General features: G+C 51.5%; 4 protein-coding genes across 4 annotated transcripts; 1 reads left to right on the forward strand and 3 right to left on the reverse strand.

Moving 5' to 3' along the window:
- Positions 1 to 623: 623 nt before the first annotated feature.
- Positions 624 to 1,098, reverse strand: AYO21_01206 (hypothetical protein; the record flags this gene model as incomplete). Its single annotated transcript, XM_022651190.1, has 2 exons — positions 624 to 924; positions 974 to 1,098. 2 exons carry the CDS (start codon positions 1,096 to 1,098, stop codon positions 624 to 626), a joined length of 426 nt encoding a protein of 141 aa, XP_022516668.1.
- A 1,089-nt stretch (positions 1,099 to 2,187) lies between these two features.
- On the reverse strand, positions 2,188 to 2,798 carry AYO21_01207 (hypothetical protein; the record flags this gene model as incomplete). Its single annotated transcript, XM_022651191.1, has 2 exons — positions 2,188 to 2,616; positions 2,676 to 2,798. 2 exons carry the CDS (start codon positions 2,796 to 2,798, stop codon positions 2,188 to 2,190), a joined length of 552 nt encoding a protein of 183 aa, XP_022516669.1.
- Positions 2,799 to 4,057: 1,259 nt separating this feature from the next.
- AYO21_01208 (hypothetical protein) lies at positions 4,058 to 5,909 on the forward strand (the record flags this gene model as incomplete). The annotated part of the gene is made up of 6 exons (XM_022651192.1): positions 4,058 to 4,279; positions 4,338 to 4,378; positions 4,425 to 4,863; positions 4,913 to 5,312; positions 5,375 to 5,564; positions 5,648 to 5,909. 6 exons carry the CDS (start codon positions 4,058 to 4,060, stop codon positions 5,907 to 5,909), a joined length of 1,554 nt encoding a protein of 517 aa, XP_022516670.1.
- Positions 5,910 to 10,964: 5,055 nt separating this feature from the next.
- AYO21_01209 (hypothetical protein) lies at positions 10,965 to 11,533 on the reverse strand (the record flags this gene model as incomplete). Its single annotated transcript, XM_022651193.1, has 2 exons — positions 10,965 to 11,235; positions 11,457 to 11,533. 2 exons carry the CDS (start codon positions 11,531 to 11,533, stop codon positions 10,965 to 10,967), a joined length of 348 nt encoding a protein of 115 aa, XP_022516671.1.
- Positions 11,534 to 14,964: the final 3,431 nt, after the last annotated feature.

Genomic DNA, 14,964 nt, shown 5'->3' on the forward strand with positions numbered 1-14,964 from the left:
GGCATTCGCGGAGTTGCTATGAAAAGAATCTCAGGTGAGAGAGGATCGAGTAACGCAGGAGGCGGAGCACCAAGGCTACAAGGCCATGAGGCGGGTTTGGGTCGAAGCAGGGGTCGCCTACCGACCAATCGACGCCCTTCAAGGAGCTCATTGCGGGCTTCCCCCAGGGCGATCTGACCCTGCCGAGCTTGCATCTTGCGGGCACATTCCAGCTGAAACGCCGGCGCTTGTGAGAGCCTGGCCTACGAACAGGGGATGCTCAGCCGATCCGGTGCGAGGCTACAGTTTTTCGGGTATATGCATTAGGAATCCGGACTAGCAGACGTTCGTAGGTATGGTAATGGGAGAGATCGTGCACACATTGTGGAAATTGATGAATTAGTCCGTTTTCGTGACGCTACATTCTTCGTGAATCTTATCCTCCCCGTTGCCATGCTTTTCAAAGTTTCGATAGCAGCCACCCCCTTTGTATCTATCGTACACTCTTCGCAGCTCCTGGTACCTTGAACATCCATATTGTATTGGCTGCAGTCCACCTGGACCGCAGCTTTTAAAAATGTGCATTCGGAAACCCCACAAAAGTCACGAGTATGGAGGAGGAGCCCACACTGTAATCAATCTCGTCATTTTTTGGCTGGTGGAGGACCCGTGGGGGGAGTGTAGACGTTGTCGCCACCTCTGTAGGTGTTCTGCGGTGGTTGCATTTCGACGTCGGTCTGTCTGCCACCAAAATAGCCTTGATTTTGGCCGTAGTAGCCGCCGTAATTCTGGGTTTGGTTGTAGGCAGGCGGGGGTGCTTGTTGCGTTTGCTGGAAGCCAGGGTTGTACTGAGCAGGAGCATGACCCCAAGGAGTGCGGCCTGTCCATCCCGTACCATACAGAGGCTGTCGACCCATGCGACGTCTTCGGCGAGCGCTCCACAAGCTGTATTGAGTTAGCAAAGATCTGGCAATGCGTGGATGTCTCTGCGAACCTGAAGATGAAGAAGATGAGAAGTGCGCCAAATATTATGATGCCGAGGGCAACCCATCTACCCCAGTCATACCACGCTGAATTGCATCTGTATGCGCGACCGTTGTTGTCGATGCATCTGGCCATAACGAAGAAAAAGTGTTAGCAACAGGATGTTTTGTTGTGTGTGGAAGTGGTTGCGACTTGCGACGAGTGGGATGGAGGAATATCATATAAATTCATTCGAGCATGGCAGTGCTTACATGTTGTCTCCATAATATTGTCGGGTGACGAGTTTGAGGCTCATGGCTGCTGTGTGTGCGTATGCGTATGTGTGTGTGAACGACGAGGTGTGTGGAAGTGGGATATGGTGATGTCAAACGATGTGAATGACGGCGATTCGGATGGAATGTTCCTTGCCGCGGTAGTTTCCCGCTGGAGCCTGAGGCGCAAAGGACGGAGGTCTTACACAAATCAACAAGGCTAAAATGATATTTGAGTTGAGAGAGGGTCGCAGTCAAGAAGCACAATGATGGGATGATGATGGGATCAGACAGGGTACGTACTTGATAGCAAGCAAGAGTGAAAAGATGAGTTGGCGAGCAGAAGAATTAACGTATGGTGATGGCATGTACAAGAAGGCGCAGCAGCACTGGGCGCAGTCGGGGATGCCCACACCTGTCTGGTCACTATGGTGTGCTAGAGCCTTGGGGGAGGGGAATGTGCACGTAAGGAATGAGAAATAACATCTTAGTGCACCTAAAGTGGCGCAGCATCATCACTCTAATTGGCCTTTTGCCCCCGGAAGCAACCCCTCGGCATCTGCTTGGTTCCCTGCTTGCCTGCTCCTCAGCGGCCAGCCACCCAGTTAAGAGGCTCATCCAACCAACACGGTCGAGTCTCTGGGGGGCTCCCCATGCGAGTCGTTCTTGGCTACGCGTCATTCAGGCTGCGCTGGAGAATGGCCTGTTCGTGGTCTGCCAGGCATCTCTCAGTACCGTGATGAACCAGTGGATAAACCTCTTACTCGTACAAGTACGATCATTTTCCTGTCTCAGCAGGCGTCTGGAACATTCCTGCGGAGAACCTGTGGACAAGTAGGGTAACCTGGACATTTTCCTTTGCTGTACTGCAATATGCATACTGTGTAATCTGTAGCTGTACAAAATCATGTACCGTTGATCCATCAAGGCTGTGTAGTACCAGAATTCCATACACAAAAACAAAAAGAGGTCCTCACTTCCCAGATCTGGCAACCAGCCACTGGAGCACTGCTTCCAGGTTGGTTTCTTCCTTTGCGCTGATTCCATAACAGCTGATTTCGCGATGAACGATCGATTTCAAGTCCAGCGCGTCAATCAGTTCGTCCACCGATAACTTGTTAGGCAAATCAGACTTGTTGCCTAGAACGAGGAGGGGGATGGCGTTGAGCGTAGGTCTGTCCATGAGATTATGCAGCTCCTCGCGGGCGACCGGGATGGCATCCTTGTCGGCAGCATCGACCACGAAGAGAATGGCATTGACTCCGCGACAATATCGCTCCCACATGGATCGATAACGTGGTTGACCTCCGAGATCCCAGCACTTGATCGAAACATGGCCCTTTTTGACTTCTCTCTTGTTGAAAGCGACCGTGGGCACAGTATCGACAGTGAATTCATTACCCTGGACATGATAGGAGTTAGGCGCTTTCAGATCAGCCAAATGGAATAGACCAGACTCACAGCAAGAACCCGCACTAAACTCGTCTTGCCGGCATTTTGTAAACCAACGATCGCAACGTCCATCTCGGTTGCCCAGAACATCCACAGCAGCCAGTCCCATAACCAGGTAAAGAAGCCCGCCATCTCGATTGATAATTTGGGGATTTGGATGTTTTCATCTGTCGAGAGAGCTCCGTAATGCTTCAGGGAAGGAACCTCTCCGATGTGCGTTATGACATGGTGAGTATGGCAGTTAAACGTGTTCCCTGAGGTGTTGCTGAATGAAGCAATTATTCTAATTCGTGCCAATGACGCGCCCCAGAAAAGGCCAGAGAAAAAGCGCGGCAAGGGACCGTCCGGCACGTGATGTCAGTTTGCATCTCCTACTCCTCCACCTTCGCCTGCACCATTTCCCCTGAACAACCGTGATCTTTTTTTGCCACGTTTGCCGTTGTCCTTTGTAGACCAGTTGCATATCCCCATGGACATCTGAGAATGACACACCTCCTTGCAGGATTTGACCCTTTCGAACCCCGACAATCACGTCCGGGACAAATTTGCGAGGACATCTCACATTCCTGTTTGCTTCCGCATACACAATCCCCTTATCTGCGGCATCGAATCCGAGGTGGATCGCCAAGGACCGACCACGTTCAATGATACGGCAGTTTGTACTTCGAAGGCGGTAGCTGGCAGCTGGCAGCTGGGCCCCGTGCCTTGAATCTATCATCCTATACTCCCACGTGGCTCAATAAGGCACCATTCATTGTGGTTTGATTCTCAGTGCACCTCTCTTGCCCTATCGAGCATGGTATTATTGCTACCGTTCACCACTATGGCCAAGAGGCAAAGTTGGACGGGGACTTTCCGACATATCTGTCAAGAGAAGGGGATTGTAGGAGCATACTAACTCAACAACATCAGCATGATCAACGACGGAATTGATGGCCAAGCACACCGGCTTATATAGAACGAGTGGGGCTACTGATTGCTTGTTCCTCGCCCGAATCACATTGCTCTGCGCTCGTGTGGCCTGAAGCCTCAACCGCAGCTAACGCAGATCATTCCAGGGCCCCACGGCTTGGTCGCAAAACTCCGCATTCGACGATTGTAGGGACAACAGCAGCTGGGATATCATGTGGCGACAGACGGACAACACCTTTGCCTCTGCGTCAAGATCCTTGAAGCTGGGACGTGCATGCCGTTACCATTCGAGATCCTTATCTCACCTACTACTTGTATCGCAGAGCTATGACCAGGTCGTCTAGTGCCGATAACGATGTAACTCCGACGGAACCCTGGCGGAATCGAAGTCATGTCTATAAGACATATCCAGCATGCCGTGAGCTACGGATGTCTTGCTTCTGCGAGTGCTGCACTTCTGTCAGAACCACGCTTGCAAGATGGCCGACGTGGAAAAGACTCCGGTCCAAACGATTGAACCGACCGCCGATACCCATTCGAAGCCTTCTAGAACCCTCCTTAGCCGTCTCAAAGGCAGTGCAAATGACCCCGATGCCCTTGGAAAAGAGCTCTTGCAGAAGGCTCTTGAGTTTGACGAAGCTCAACTTGAACGAGATGCTCTCAAAGTCCGCAGGAAGCTTGACTGGATGGTCATCCCAATGGTATGGTTCTCTGGATCAATCCTCAACAGATCACGAGCTAATTCTTGGACGATGATAGATGATGACAACCTACATGCTAAGCTTTCTCGACAAACAAACGTGGGTCATCTTCCACGCGCACCAGTCCCAGCTCTGACATCCGCAGCCTCAACTATTCCAACGCATACGGTCTTCAAGCAGACACCCATATGAAAGGAGATGACTACTCATGGGTTGCGTCGGCACTATACTTTGGTCAAATGACCGGCTCATACCCCTCGAACGTCTTTCTCCAACGCTTCCCCATTGGCCGAACAATTGGATATATGCTTTTCGTCTGGGGTTCTATCTGCATGCTGCAAGCAGCTGTTTTCAACTTCTCCGGCTTCTTTGCCATTCGCTTCGTCTTGGGAATGGTCGAGGCTTGTATATCTCCTGCTTTCGTGCACCTCACCTCTATGCTATGGACGAGGGAGGAACAAGCGCTCCGAACCTCGTTTTGGCTGTCGACAAACGGAGTTTCTTCGATTCTTGGTGCCTTGCTTGCCTATGGAAGCGGCCATGCAGCACACCTCGCTGTCGAAAATTGGAAGTTGATTTATTTGGTGAGGGAATCCTTTAGTACCTAACGGTGCAGCATCTAATCCTTTACAGATTGTTGGGGCTATGACATTCCTCTGGGGCTTCGTTATCGTTGTCTACCTACCCGACGGACCGCACAACGCCAAAATGCTGACGGAACATGAACGTATGGTTGCTGTCTGGCGTGTATCAAAAAATCAGATGGGAATCAAACATCACAAGATTGTTGTCGGCCACCTCAAGGAGGCAGTGCTCGATCCAAAGACCTACCTTGTCATACTGATGGGCTCATGCACAGGCCTCCTAAATGGGGCCGTGGCCAACTTTTTCTCAGCCCTCATCAAGGGCTTTGGGTTCGATGCACTTCATACCACTGTGCTTCAGACGCCTGGTGGCGCCTTTGAAATCATTGGATGTATGGGATTCGGTTGGGTGGCGACCAGGAAGAACCTTCTGGGTATCACAGTTATCCGTCAGTGAGGCATCTGCTCCTATTGACCATGGGTGGCTTGGCTAACACTTTTGACACTTCAGTCTCATGCCTACCGGGTATCGCGGGCTTGATTGGTCTCTTGACCATTAACATCAAACATCGGTACTCTCTGGTGGCTTGTTGCTGGCTACAAAACGTCCTGGGAGCACCTATTATCTTGGGATGGACTTTACCAGGTGTGAATGTGGCAGGGCACACCAAGAGAACTGCAGTTGTCGGAGTCTTCTTCGTGTAAGTGCCGTCTTTCTGCTCATGACGGCGGATCTGCTTGTCCGATGTTTGAGAAACTGCGCAGCTTACACAGACAACCTTAGATTCTATTGCGCCGGAAACATCGCAGGCCCGCACCTGTTCTTGCCTTCTGAGGAACCGCGATATTTCACCGCCATCAAAGGACTATTGGGCACCTACTGCGCGCTCTGCTTCCTACAAGTCATCTATACAACTCTTTGTTACTTTGAGAACAGGTCACGCGACGCAAGGGGTCTCCACGCGGAGCGACAGCAGGAAGAACTGCTCGAGGGCTTCGACGATCTCACGGACAAGCAGAATTTGCATTTCCGATACAAGATTTGAGGTAACGAAGAGACGAGTGGTGATGGATACGTATCGCTGAGGTCAGCGTGGAATCGTGAGCTGCTATCGACAGAAGTGATGGAGATATCGAGGCTGCATTGAAGCCGGTATCTGATCCAACTCTTTCTAGGAGCGGTTGCTCTCATACGCTCTTTGTGTAGCAGCTCCGGGTCGCAAATTGGATGCTCCAACGCTGTGGTAGACGAGAGGAATAGATAAAGTGTCTGATTTTTAGATCGGACGCCCGTATACAAGGCTTTTGAGGCCTGTATCTTCGCTTGCCTGGACGATGTTCGCCGACATTGCCTGTTCCCGTGTCCGTCTGGCTGTGACACTGCTTGAGAATTTGGACCCATATGGATATCTGAATATCTGTGGCCGGTTCTTTCGTTCCACGTGCTCCAGGACGAATGCGAGGTGAAGAAAGGCCCAGACCTCTCTCTCGCTCTCGATCTCACGCACATTGCTTCCTGTCCCCACCTCCTCCGCCTCTGGCGTTTCGTGGTATGATCATCGGACCCGGCCGCGAGGATGGAGGTCGTATCAGTCCGGTAGATAGGTCGGTCCGTAGGTGATGGGTAGCCTGCGAGCCTGCGAGCTAACTAGCTAGCTAGTTATGTCATGTCATGCCATGCCATACCATATCATACCAGAAAAAACAGGCCTGACCAGCCAAGGCCAAGTCTTTTTCTTTTCGTATTTGCGCAGCAGGGCACTCGTTCTCGCTGTCCCGAAGTCTCACGCCACTTGAGAGAATACCATTGACAACCTTCCCTCCGTCCTGAATGACATGCAAAGGCTCTTCGTGCATACCCACACTTTTCAGCAGCGCAGTAGAGTCGGTGATATGATATTTATGGCATATATCCAGGAGCCTCGTTGGTCCGTAGTGGTGGCAGTGATGGTAGTGATGGCGCCGGGTGTCCAGGAGACCTTGTTTCTTCGGCAAAGTATAAAATAATACCAGGAACGCCGACTCATTGGATCCCTTATATGCTCTTTCGGGGCTGGCACAAGATCCTTGGAGACAGATTTGGCAGCTATTTAACATTGACATTGGCCGAGGAGAGGAGACTGGGCTCGAGTCTGGATCTCGACCTGGACCTGCATTCTGAACCTGGATTGCCGCCTCGTAAATACCAGTCACTGGGGATTCTGGTTTCAACGAGGCCGTCGGTCCTCCGCGCAGAAACTGTACCTGTCGTCAACATCGATTGTTGTGTCAATAATGAGCATTGTGAGAGTGTGTAGTGTGATATCAGCGCCTCAACTCCCGGATCTGGCCTCCTCCCTCCAGGACATAACTTCCTCGGTGACGGCGTCCAGTCTATGAGCCGGATAAATGAATCTAGGACACCCACATCCTGGACCGCGTTATGTGCTCTTCTAGCGTGGATGCTGGTTCAGTAGAGCGACAGAGGGAGTTTTTCAGCAGTGGGAGAACTGGGATCCAGGGCTGTTTGCTTGTCAATATATACCGTGTATGCCTCGGGGCTAGGCTCGGGGCTAAGTAAGAGGTAGGATATGGAAGGGAGCTTGAAGCTTCCGTGCCTGCGGCTTTCGAGTTGGTCTCTGGAGGATAGATGACGGTAAGTGTGTATTCAGACTTCAGATGGGGTTTCTTCTCTTCCCTTGTGATGGTCATCGGGACAGGTCGCTTTGGTGATGAGAGAGTGTAGACTCGAGGGAGTGGGTGAATAGGCTGAGTTTTCATCAACTGTACCGAGTCGAGATTTGACTTTGACGGCCATGAAACCTTTTCCCCCATTCGTTTTCCAATACGATGGGAATAGAACTTTCTTTCCTCTCCCGTACATGAATCCCCATCTCGCACAGTCATCGTCGGTAGAGAGACAGTGTATGGCTTCTGCAGTCCCGTCGACGCCAGCGTAGAGACTTTGAAAATGAGGTGTCTCTATCAGGGGCTGGATGGTGAGTCTCGTCAACACACGATCATTGCGGACTGATGACCTTGTAAGGGGGGGAGATACGGGGAATGGAGAGTGATCGAAGGAATGGGAGGAATGTAACACCATCTCCTGCCTCTCTCACTCTGTCCCTCTCTCTATTGTCCAAGTGAAGCAGGAACTCATCATCCTTTGTCAGATACGGTAGCCAGATACTGTAGCACCCGCTCGTCTATCCCCTTCACGGAGGATTTTTGTGGGAGCTGCTCCACGGTCGAGGGAGATGTGTAGTTGTCCCGGCTTAAGAGAGTGTCAAGGAGTCAAGGGGGAAGGAGAGCCTGGTCGTGGCGCTGACCAAGAGCACCACTGACCAACTAACGAAGGATGTTTTGATCCTTGGTTGATTGTTTCGACGAACTTGTTGGGGCTACAGTTTCGGGTGGTGGCGGTGGTGTTAGTCAAGGATGATTCAGGATCCCAGACTCTCTCTCATGGGGCATGGCTGGAATGCTTTCTGTTGGCTGTGCCGTGGCAATACGTTCTCAGGGGGTGGGATTGAGGGATTTCAACGGGGGTTTGGAGGGAACACTGACGAGGCGACGGTGACATTCATCCTCCCCAGCGGTTTCAGCGGGTCGAGGATTGACGGAGGATTCCCATCGCGACATTCTTTTGAGTAGTCATTGTCAACTCTGAGAGCTGGGGCTTGACTTGGCTGGGGTGGGAGAGGCTGAAGCAATCACTGGTGCTGACCAAATCCAGCCCTGTCGTGCCACATGGACGGAGGCTCCAGGCAGGGGGTGTGAATGGGTAAGGATTTAGGAGGTGGTGGAAGCGACAAAGATGTGAGCATGTTTCCGCAACCACTGATTCGAGACCAGATCAGCCTCATGTAGGTAAAGACTTGGATCCTGGATGAGGACCATGAGGAAGACCCATGAATGAGACAGGATCTCCGACCATCCTGTGAGGGACTTGTATTGTGTAGGTAGTCTGTATACCTGTCTAGTGTCGATGACCAAAGGGGCAGGTTCCCCCCAGCTCCTCCATCATCAGTCAGCAGAGCTCAAGGCCTAGATGTGTAGAACGTGTAGATGCCTCCAGGACGAAGTTGATGACAAAGGTCCTAGGTAGCGAGAGAGAGAGAGCCCCATGTAGGTTGGCTATTGGGTAAACTTGTACACGTACAACTCGGTGCATTCCCCACAGAGCCGGGAATCCAGAATATCAGGTCGAATTGGACCATTCATTGCACCTGGTATACCTGGGACTCCCCCGGTGACAAAGCGACTATTCAGCCATTCACTCCTCGAGACTCGAGGGACATAGGCTTCTGGAAAGGATATATTCCCAAAAAGGAAATCGTCACCTTCCTACATTTCCCTCTATCGGGATTAGATCAGGATTCGTTTCGTAGGATGTAGTTGACAACCTCGCCCGTCGTGCATCTATGGGTTAGAGTGGGGGACCGGGTCCCATGCCTTGTTGAGACCCAATGCTTCCTCCTCAATTCTCCACCAGACCGTCCCGCCTGTGTGTCTGCCTGCCTGCCAGCCTGCCGGCCTGCACAGTCAAGGCCCTGTGGACCTGCTCGCCCCCGCTCTTCTGGAGGGAACTTGACTAGAATGCTCCAGCAAGGCAAGATTACGAGGAGCAAAGAAGTTTCCAACATTCCACGGGAAACAACGACGAAGAGGTAAGTGCCCCTTCCGAAAGGGGTTTAGGTTTGTCACAAAGTCTCCACTTCTGCTCTGGCTCTGGTATAGAGTAATAGACTACCTACTCGGTACCGAGTAGAGGACCTAGACGGGTAGGGTAGGGCAGGGTGGGGCGGGTTCAATGGATCCAATGTGCTCCGGGCATAAGTACGTGGGTACGTGGGTACCCCGTAGTGGGTTTAGAGTGTGTGGTACCCAGGTACCTACCCCTGCCTTACCTGCCTTGCCTGCCTTGCCTTGCGTTGCCTTACTCATTTAGCGAGAACAAGCTACATACTCACTCGTAATATCGACAAGTGTGATTGAATCCTCAACAGGGGGATCAACCCACCGGGCCTGCCTGGTAGGGTCGAGTACTAGATAATCCTTTGCCGAAAAACCTCGTACTGTACCGAGTATAGTGTGTATGTAAGCACAGCCCAACCCAACCCGGTCCAGTCCAGTCCAGTCTAGCCCCCAAAGGTGGTTTCCACAGCCATAACTCACCCTGTGGCTTGACATGGGGAGGGGGGAACTCTGCATAACTCAACTCGTACATGGTGGTGGTGAATAGTGCGCGAAGAATAAACTCCGCTCCGTCGAGAACAAAGGAGACAGGCTTCCCCCGCTCGGTTGGGACGGAGTATCGAGCGTCTCCCCGATCAGATCAGACCTAGCCAGACCAGACGAGACGAGCGAGACTCGACCCCAGGGTTAATTAGTCAGGTAGTTGATTGGTTGGTGTTCTTTGGACGAGGCAGAGCCCAGCCATCAAATGAACCCTGGAGCCACGCATCGATTTAGCCCCCTCTCTCCTTTCATCTCCCTATACTTTGATGGCCAGACAGACAGACAGACAGATCGAAAGTAGACACCGAAACAACCTCATGCGGATGGAATGGCTCCCAGGGTTTGTTTTGATCACCTGCCGCACTATTCACGGGAACAACGTACAAAAGGGGGCTTTCCTCCGTTGTTTTGGCCCTGTTTTGTGTAAAAGGCTGGTAAGCAGGCAGGCTAGATAGGCTAACGGAGATGATGGGAGTTGGGGCGCATTTGGGTGGTGGTTAGTTAGCCATGCAGCCAGCCAGCCAGCAAACCTTCTCACCAGGATCTGGAAAGGAAGACTCGTAATACTCGGCACTTCGAGTGATGAGTGTAGCTTGTGGCGGATGAAGCAACAATACCGACGATAGGAAGATCCTCCAGTGTCAAAGGGCAGTTGGGCGGCATTGCTCCCTGTCCAGCAGGGCACAATCACCAGATCGGCGTTTTGTATGTACCAGCTCTATGAGAGTTGCATGTCACATCTGTCTCTCCCAAACATGGGTGTGATGATCGTATTGCTTTTGAAAGACGAGGGATCCATCTCACTCGTCGAGTGTCGTCTTGGTCGACTGTGTCTGAAAATGCGAAAGTGGGAAACGCGAATTGAACAGCATGACGAGACCTCACGGCTGCTTCGCGGCAGCCTTGTCGTGCAAGTCTCCTTCGGCCCCGACTTTCACACTCTGGTCAATCTTCTGTGCCTTGCCCTGCGCCATTCCCGTCCGCCCTTCCAACGCCTCATTCACACTGTCACTCAGCGACTGTCCACCACTACTGATCTCGGGCAAACTGTATATCCCAGTCGACGATTTGGTGGATAACATCTTTCCTCCGACGTCGCGGTCTACCGAAGTCTTGACGCCGTAGTTGGATTTCTGCTCGTCGATGGTGTTTCTGGAATACGTGCAACATGACATGAACGAGTTAGCGAGTTGGGCAGATCAACACTAACTTGAGAAAGGCCAATTGAATCACAGACGGTTGGGTGTATCTTTTGAGTTTTAGGATCCGTTCACTTGTGGTTCATTCTCCCGACTCGGAACACCCCTTTGGGCGGTTCCCACAGTAGACTTTCTCCGAAGGAGCCGCGTACTGGGAATTCAAGCTTCACTTACCGTGCGATGCCGTGCTGCTTCGCGTCGAGTGACGTTGGGTCGAATTGGGCCGCGTGGCCGCCTTTGGAATCTGCCATGGCGAATGCGGTGGCCGGAGCGTCGAGTGTGATGAAACCAGTGATGAAGTCTTGTGGTGCAGTTGACCGACTACGATATTCGCGATGCTGTACAGGCGGAGATCGATGAGAATTCGGTACATCAGGAAATGTCACTTTCTGAGGTTGTGGTGAATGCCCATAAAATGACGTCATATGACCTCACGCTGCATACAAGGCATAAAGGAGCTCAGCCTCGTCCACCCTCGTCAGCCTTGCTCTATCCCCGTGTCACACATCAAAATCCCCGTCAAATAACCCCGCCAAGGTGCCCGAATCTTTCTTCAAAAGACCCAATTCACTTTCCAGCGTCCAAGTCTCCAAGCTCAGGACAAGCAATGTCGGTGGAATCTTCACCTTGACACCAGACTTGGACATAGCGCGTTTTGAGGCAACTGCACACCTTTCGGCCTGCCTCTTTGGAAAGGTACTCTTTATAAGCACTAAATCCATCGTGCACTGAGCAGATAGGAAGGAATCTGGCCGAAGACTGCGACTAAGCAATGATGAGTTTGAGCGTTGTGCGGAACCGAGTCAACCGAACAAGCCATCTCGAAATTGGCTATAGTGGTGGGTTGATGTCCAAACTTGTAGAATCACAATCGTGATACTTGTGGATTGAGACACTGTGGTTCAGCGTGGAGACACGGAATCGAGGGATGTGATGTTGTTGCATTTGGTCCAGACAAGCAGACGACCATGTCCTAAAAGCATCTCATGGTGTAACAACAGTGAATAAGCCCAGAGGAAGGGATGGTAACGAGCCTTCTGCCCAACTGACCATAAATGGGCCATCATACCTGTATGCAGCAAAGATAGCCATCTCTGCACGAGCCGTCTTGATGGTTGCCTGTTTTCGGTTTCCAGTCCGAAGGGTCACCTCTCACGGTGAAAAGCCGTCAGGAGTGAGTTGTTGAGAGGGTTAGGACTGAAATCCAGATCGCCGTCGAGAAGACTCCTTCTGAGTCTGCCACGGACTGTCTCTTCGGATATTTCGTCCCAGAATATCTTCCCTTGGCCTTGGCTGTCTGCGTAGTATCGTGACTTCGCGGGGATCATACTCTGGCTAGCACAAGGATCCAGAAAAAGCCAGGTAACCCAAGAATGAATGCCAAAGTCGACATTCTGACAGAGATTAGAGTTACAATGCCACCACAGTCGATCGATTTGGCTATCACAATGTCAATTCTCTACTGCGGCGAAAGCAAGAGAAGTTCTTTTTCCCAAAACCACGGCAGATGGTGGAAGGAGGCTCGTTTACACCTATATCACGTGGCTTTCCCTTCCCGTAGGACAACATCGGTATTTACGCAGTAGGGAACTAGGTAGCGTCGAGAAGAGTAGGCAGGTAGAATATGGTCGGAAGGATATATTTCCGAAAGTGTAAAGGCCGCGTGCCGCCTCATGGTCAGACTAGCGAATTAGTGTCGTCGATACGGGTGGGGCCAGACGGAACCGGTCAGGCACAGACCAGGGGAATAATGTAACGGTGGGAGGTACTCGGTACGAGTACACACCTTCTTAGAGTCACAGTATCGTGGCCATGCCCGTGGCCATCCAAGCTACAAGCACAAAGTACCGACACCAGCCGTGAGTCTTGTCTTTGTCCTTTGTGGAGACTTGTTCTTGGTACTTGGTACTTGGTAGTGAGTACGAGGTAGACGCACAACAAATCCACCAGGAACCTGCTCTTTACGGTTTAGTTTCTTCACCGCGGCTCCAACACCCCCTCCACTCGTGACACCAGCCACAAGTAGATATCCCAACTTTTTCACAGTGTCCAAGGCTGTCTGTCTGTGCCAGTAACAGGAGATACCCCGGATTGTCTCCGTTGTTGCTTATGCGAAATACATTTCCTGTCGGTTGGCGATTATCAAACGACACTAACTGTTTGCATCCATCCATCCTATCCAATGTATACTTGTATACCTGGTTGTGGTACCTACAGTGCGATAGATACTGACCTCTGTCACGGGCTTTGTGTAGTCAGCCATGCTGAAAGTACTTCAAGGTCAAGCTTCGATAAGCTTTTCTTGGAGGGGAACGCTTGAACGATTCTCCGTGCCCCCCCATTGCGGCCCCTACCTACCAACCCGCTATAACTAGTCGTATGGAATACTATCCTGGTCAAAGGGGGATCGACGTGCTTTGGACAAGTGGATAAACTCAATCCGGTTGGTCTCCCCCCCCTCTCCTCTCGCCTCCATGACTAAGAAACCGGATAGAAAAAAACAAGGCTGGCACCTGGCAAGCGAACCCAGATTTAGTCTCTAGAATAATCAAGAACAATCACCCCTCCCATCCCCTCCCCGCCCAGAGGCGGTGACAATGCAGAAAAAGGAAACGAGAAATTTGTTCATTCTTTCCGATTTGCTTGGGCAGAGCCAAGCGAGAAAAATCCGGAAACGAAGCCTGATTCGAACAGTTTACAGTTTTCCATTTCCGGTAAAGCGAGGATTTTCCCCCTCTAGTTTTTTGGGCGAAGTTTCTTCCCCCCTCCCGCGTGATTATTATTGTGGTCAAGATGTGTGATTTGCGAGGACTCGGGTAAGGTACTCGGGTACAGTACTCTTCTCGGGGACAGGAATAGAATATGTGCTTGTACTTGTATCCGTGCTCGTACCGTACACACATACACACATACATACCGAGTACAACGCGGAGATATGCTGAGAAGGGGGAGTAGTCTAACTCAGGTTACAACCACCGTCTATAGCCTATCCCGTCCTCATACGATGGATAGAATATGTCCCTGTCTCATCCTCACAGGCACCAAACCGCCACTCTGTCTACTGCTACTCTCCTCCTGCTGTCAGCCGCCGGGGGATCGACTGTGTACCGACCCGTGAGATCTAAAAGGGCGTAGGGCGCCAGAAAATCCCCCTTGGAGAAAAGGAAGGAATGGGGCGGGGGGTCCTTTGTATCTCCTTTGCGCGGCTGTCGAGTACATTTTTGTACTCCGTACGTACGTACGTAGTCACAAGCGATCAGGTAAAAGTAGATGTGCCGCCCCCCCGGACTTCTCTCTAACAAAATTAGGCCTGGGCCCTTGCGTACATAATTAAACTCGGAGATATATACAGATTCTGACATAAAACAAAAAAAAAGAGTGCCCTGTGAGCGCTACCGACGATCCCTTGTGCCTGTCCTTGTAGTCAGCCAGCCAGCCAGCCAGCCAGGCAGACAAGCGGAGAGTCCCAGATCCGTAACGACGCCAGGACCAGTCAGTAATGTTCTCGATACTTCGGAACGGGGATTAGCCTTTCGCTATGGGACGGATGGGATCGTCATGGTCAATGCGACTTGGTAAGATGGCAAGGTATGTGTGCGTGTTTTGAAGCATAAAATGGTCTAGTCGGCATATTTCCATCTCTTCGTTTGGGCCCGCTCCCCTGAAATGAAGCTTTGGTCTC

This window comes from Fonsecaea monophora (genome assembly GCF_001642475.1).
Source record: "Fonsecaea monophora strain CBS 269.37 chromosome Unknown Scaff4, whole genome shotgun sequence".
NCBI lineage: Eukaryota > Fungi > Ascomycota > Eurotiomycetes > Chaetothyriales > Herpotrichiellaceae > Fonsecaea > Fonsecaea monophora.